This window comes from Anastrepha ludens, chromosome 6 (assembly GCF_028408465.1).
Source record: "Anastrepha ludens isolate Willacy chromosome 6, idAnaLude1.1, whole genome shotgun sequence".
NCBI classification, from domain to species: domain Eukaryota; kingdom Metazoa; phylum Arthropoda; class Insecta; order Diptera; family Tephritidae; genus Anastrepha; species Anastrepha ludens.
Window position 1 is genome coordinate 125,263,074 of NC_071502.1, and position 5,472 is coordinate 125,268,545.

The 5,472-nt window shown below is 43.8% G+C and overlaps 1 protein-coding gene across 1 annotated transcript; it reads left to right on the forward strand.

The window, feature by feature from the left end:
* Positions 1-1,397, forward strand: LOC128867293 (uncharacterized). Its single transcript, XM_054108402.1, has 2 exons — positions 1-44; positions 203-1,397. The coding sequence occupies exons 1-2, from the start codon at positions 1-3 to the stop codon at positions 1,395-1,397; spliced, it is 1,239 nt and encodes a 412-aa protein (XP_053964377.1).
* The last annotated feature ends 4,075 nt before the right edge of the window (positions 1,398-5,472 follow it).

Sequence of the window (5,472 nt, forward strand, 5' to 3'; positions counted from 1 at the left end):
ATGTCGAAAGTTATCGGGCGACCAGTGGATTTTTGGGACGATTGGTTAGTACAGGAAATTGTAACCAGACTCTCCTTTGAAACTCGCAAACAGTGGGAGTTGTCACTCACTAGCGACGATCCTCCTACCTTCGAAGATCTTTCGTCCTTTTTGGAAATAAGGTGTCGCTCATTATACATCGCCACCATACATTGCTTCATAGTTCACCAGAGGCATCTACCTCTTCCCACGTCGTCGACTCACCCCGCTCCGCTGCAGTTACGCTACCCGCCGCTAGCTCGCTCCCGCAAACCGCTGTTACATCCGCCTCCGCTTGCCTTAATTCCAAGGTTAACCCAATGCATAAAACACAAAAAGCTGTGTTGTTATCAACCGCCCTAGTAAAGGTACGTGATTCTGCTGATCGATGGCAGAATGCTCGCATATTATTCGATTCAGGTTCTCACGCCACATTCATAACTGAGGCATGCGTACAACGTCTAGGTCTAGCTCGCAAATCTTCGTCCATATTTGTAACGGGAATTGGCGCTTCTCAGGGTGGCCTTTCAAGTGAATGCTACCCCATCAACGCATTAATTTTACAAAAGATTACGGGCGATTTGCCGTCGCAGAGTTTAAGCGTTCCTGAATGGTCCCACATCAAGAGACTGTTCTTAGCTGACCCGCACTTCATGGAACCCGGCCGTGTAGACATCTTAGTGGGCATGGACTATATGGATCGACTCATTTTAACTGAGCTGCGTAAAGGCTCACCTGGCACGCCAATAATACAGAAAACAATCTTTGACTGGACGTTGTGTGGAAACGTAGATACATCCGTTCCACACGCAAACCATATACAATCGTTACACTGTGATGTACATTTAGATAGAGCATTGGCTAGATTGTGGGAACTTGAAGAAGCGCCGCAAACACGATATCTTACCCACGAGGAACGGTACTGCGAAGAACATTTTGAATCAACTCATATTAGGAAGCCGGACGGACGCTTTGTAGTGGAGTTGCCACTCAAGGTCGGCGTGCCATTAGGTGAATCAAGGAGTCTCGCCGTACGAAACTTATTACGCATGGAGCGCAGATTTGCCGGTGATCAGGATCTGTGGAAACGCTATAACGAATTCATGCAGGAATTAACTGAAATGGGTCATATGGAGGTCGTGCCTGAAACGAAATATGCGAAATATTATATGCCACACCATGCTGTTGTAAAGGAGTCCAGCGTCACGACAAAATTGCGAGTTGTGTTTAACGCGTCTGCTAAAACCACAACGGGGAATTCCCTCAACGATGCGCTTTATGTTGGTCCTCAATTACAAGAAGACTTGTACTCCATACTTTTGCGCTTTAGAATACACAAATACGCGACTTTGTCGCTAGAATTGACGACTTTTGCTTGAGTCTTGGCGACAAAAAAAAAGTTTTGACGACAAAAATGATTTAGCGACTTATCTGGCGACTTTTGGAGAGCAAATCAAAACCGTTTTAGACAATAGATACTTTTCTGTCAACTTGATTACCCGTGAATGCCCTTTACTTTCCATACTCTAGAGTAACAATTTACTGACTATAGATAAAATAACGCACAGGAGATTGAAACTAACTTCCGTTGATCTCAAATTTCAGTAGAGTTGGTATTACTGGTTTAATTATTATTCATCTTAAAATTTTAAATCCGCAGCTGGCCTTTTGTGCACCTCTCAGAATGAAATTTAGAATCCGCCCCTGATGGAGTTAGCGACTTTTGATATTGGCCCTAACGACTCAGATTTATTGGCGTTGGCAACACTGGCAGTAACTGCAGACGTTGCAAAAATGTATCGACAAATCTGTGTTTCAGCTAAACATATCGACTTACATCGAATTGTTTGGCGCTCTAACACATCTCTACCTATTACAGATTACCGCATGCTACGCGTAACTTATGGAGTTGCGTCCGCCTCGCATTTGACTGTCAAATCGATGCAACAAACCGCGAAACAATCTTCCAATTCTTTTCAGAAAGCAGTCGACGTAATTCTTAAGGTGCGTCTAGCAAGTCGGAACTTAAAGCATTGCAGCGAAATGTGTCCGATATTCTACGGGAAGGTGGGTTCGAGTTAAGAAAATGGGCGTCAAATTGTACAGAGCTAAATGAGACTATCGCTAGAGAATCCAAGAACATATCGCACTACTACCCTATCGCAGTGATGGTAAATGTAGGGAAAATTCCCTACATGTAGGGATTTTTGACGAAAAATGTGGGTGTAGGGAAAAGAGGGACAGATTTTTTTAAATTCTGTAAATGTAGGGAATTTTCAAGAAGGACAAAAAAAATTTTAAAATAGTGGGATAAAATTAAAAAAGTGCATTTAAAATAAAAATCTGCGGTAAGATTTCATGCCAGACTTCTTTTCCTTATGGCAGCATACTTTTAAAAGCGTTAATACGGCAACATTGCCTGTTCTTTTCTTCGTTACCGCTAGCACGATTTTTTCTTTGCGTGAAAATTGTTACTTGTCCCACGTTTTCTGGTGCTTTTCACTTTTGAAGTAAGTTTGCAATTATTTTAGTTTTAGCTTTTTTATATTTAAAATGCATATATTTTACAGAAATGAGCTCCTCCTTTTCGACTGACTCTTCGGAGGAACACCAGGAAAAACAATGCAAGTATCGGAAACAAAAGTTCAATAACAAGTGGCTTGACGACGAAATTTTAGTGGCTAGTTTGAAGCTGTGGCTAACGATCCATTCAAATGCAAATGCACTGCGTGCAACAAAGTTTTGAGCTGTGGCAAGTCTGATTTACCGAAGCACGCCGAAACAAAAATGCACCAAAAAATATGAAGGCAATTAAAAAGACATCTAAAATAAAGCGAATAATCCAAATGGTTCCAGAAATTTCGAAATAAGACTTAGCATGTTCTTCGCTGAGCATAATGTTGCGCTGCAAGTGGTGGACCATTTAATCCCACTCTTAAAAGAAATCGTGCCCGATTCTGAAATAATAAAAAACTCTGAGCTCGGAAGAAAGAAGTGCACCAGCATAATAAAAAATGAATTCGTAAAAGAGGAAAAAGACAATTTGTTTAAAAGAATTAAAAGTAAACAAATTTTCCATAATGATCGATGAGAGACATCGGACTCAATAAGCATACGTATCTTATGATGAGATTTTTCGACGAGGAAAGCGAGCGGCTTGTGGTTAAGCTCCTGGATCTAGTTCCAATAAGAACTGATTGCACTGCAAAAGCTCTGTACGGAATTTTTAAAGAATCTTAAGCAAACAATTAAATTTTGACGTTCCAATTGCCTCATTACAGTGTAAACACAGGAGAAAAAAATGTAGGGAATTTCGTAGGGAAAATTTGTTGGAAGCGTAGGGAAAGGTAGGGAATTTTATTGGGCTGTGTAGGGATTTTTAAAAAAACCATTTACCATCACTGCCCTATCGGGGTTGGTCTCCTTGCCGCGGGGATGGGGCTTAAATGAAGGCTAAATTCCTTCTTAGGAATTTAACCTGTCATGAACTAAGAGGGAAGCTCTGTATGGGGATTGGTAGAACACCCTTACACGCTACGGCGTGTGGGATGCTCGTCCAATCATCTATACGGAGAGTACCGTACCAATACATTCCCAAGTCAAGGTGTGCTTGGAATCGTGCCGAGGACTGAATGGTGCACGGAATTAAAACATGTGCATCGCGAACGGAGTTTCTCTCTCGAATACCTGGCCGCCTTCGAGAGTAACTGTGGCCTTACCGCGGTAAGGGGCGCTGCCGCGGAGGACCCCATTACTTCCCCTAAATACTCGTTGGTTGTGGAGCTTGACGTAGTCAGGCGAAGCAACCGTAAGAAATAGATGAAAATGAACTCACAACAAAATGAAAAAAACAAAAAATTTATGCCGCGCTGCGACACAATACCATCCTCCGAGGAGGATACCCTGCTGGCCTCCAGCCAAGATACGGCTGAGTCAGCAAAGAGTAAGGGAAGTACCAGCCATAGCACACCCTTACCAAGCAAGCAACAACAACAACAAACAGTTCTACCACAAGCATCGAAAAAGGCGGCAGACGGCACTCAGAGAGAGAGTCAGGTCGCTAAAAAGCACAAATCCGAGGGTGCTCTCATGAAGTCTCGCTACACGAAGGCGAGGTTCATTCTAAGCAAGATTGCCAAAAATGAACTCGCTGGAGCGACTGACGAGCGCGACGCGGCTGACAAATTAAAATACCAGCAGGTGGTTAAGGAGTCCGAAGACTTCTTATCCAAAAAACCTAAAGAAGACGACAGGAAAAAAGGCGATGCGCTGAAGAGAAACAGGTCACAGGACGTGATCGATCAGGCACCGAAGAGACCTAAGGTGTCCAGCAGCATCGAAGAAACAAAACAACGACCGTTCAGTGAGGTGGTTAAGGATAACCTCCTCTATGCACTAATCGATGAAACCACAAACAGTGGCAAAGTGGTCCTGCCGAAGTGGGGGCAAGTGGAGGCCAAACTTAAGCTAATTCCGGCCAAGGACATCCCTTGCCCTCCTCGCGCTCGCATTTGGCTACCAGTGATGGACTTGAGCGGTGCAGAAGTGCTGAAATACCTCAAGTCACACAACCCTGCGGTGCCGATGGACGACTGGGCAATCGTGAAGGCAGAAAAACCGCAAAAGAGCAGCATGTCATTCGTTCTGCAGATCAACGATGAGTGCCTGCCAATACTAAAACAACAAGACAACAAAATGCGGTTTGGTCTAAGAAAGGCCAAACTGAAAATTTTCAAAGCAGACAGCAATGAAAATGAGGAAGACCCAGACGAGGTCGACAACAACATACAGCTAGAAAGGCTAGAAAAGCTGGACCTAGCTGAAGACGACAATAAATCCGATGCCTAGAGCCATACAGGGGAATCTGCAGCACTCGAAATGTGCTACAGAGAACTTGGATGTCTTCCTCAGGGAAGGGGACATCGACATCGGTTTCATACAGGAGCCCTGGGTCAGAGACAACGAAATTAAGGGGTTCCAAAACAACAAGAGCATCAACATTTTCTACAACAAAGCAGACGGTAAGCCACGGTCATGCATAATCACCAAAAAACACCTAAAAGCTTTTCTGTGTTCTAATTTTAGTACTCCTGATTTTACGGTGGTGAAAGTGGAGCTGCAGAAATCGGCGATATACCTGGCATCGGTGTACATGCCACACGAGAAACCGGCGCCGCCAGACGAAGTGGCTCGATTCCTGTCAACACTAAACAGCACAGACAAACTATTGATGGGCTGTGACGCAAACGCTAGAAATGAGCTCTGGGGCAGTTCAGAGACGAATGAAAGAGGTGAGTCACTTTTTGAATTCCTATTAAACACCAACCTAGACATATGTAATGTAGGGACCACCCCAACCTTCACTTTTCCGAGCTCGGCAAACTTTCCTGGCTGGGAAGAGGTCTTAGACGTTACCCTATGCACAAACAATAACTCCCAAATAGTCACAAATTG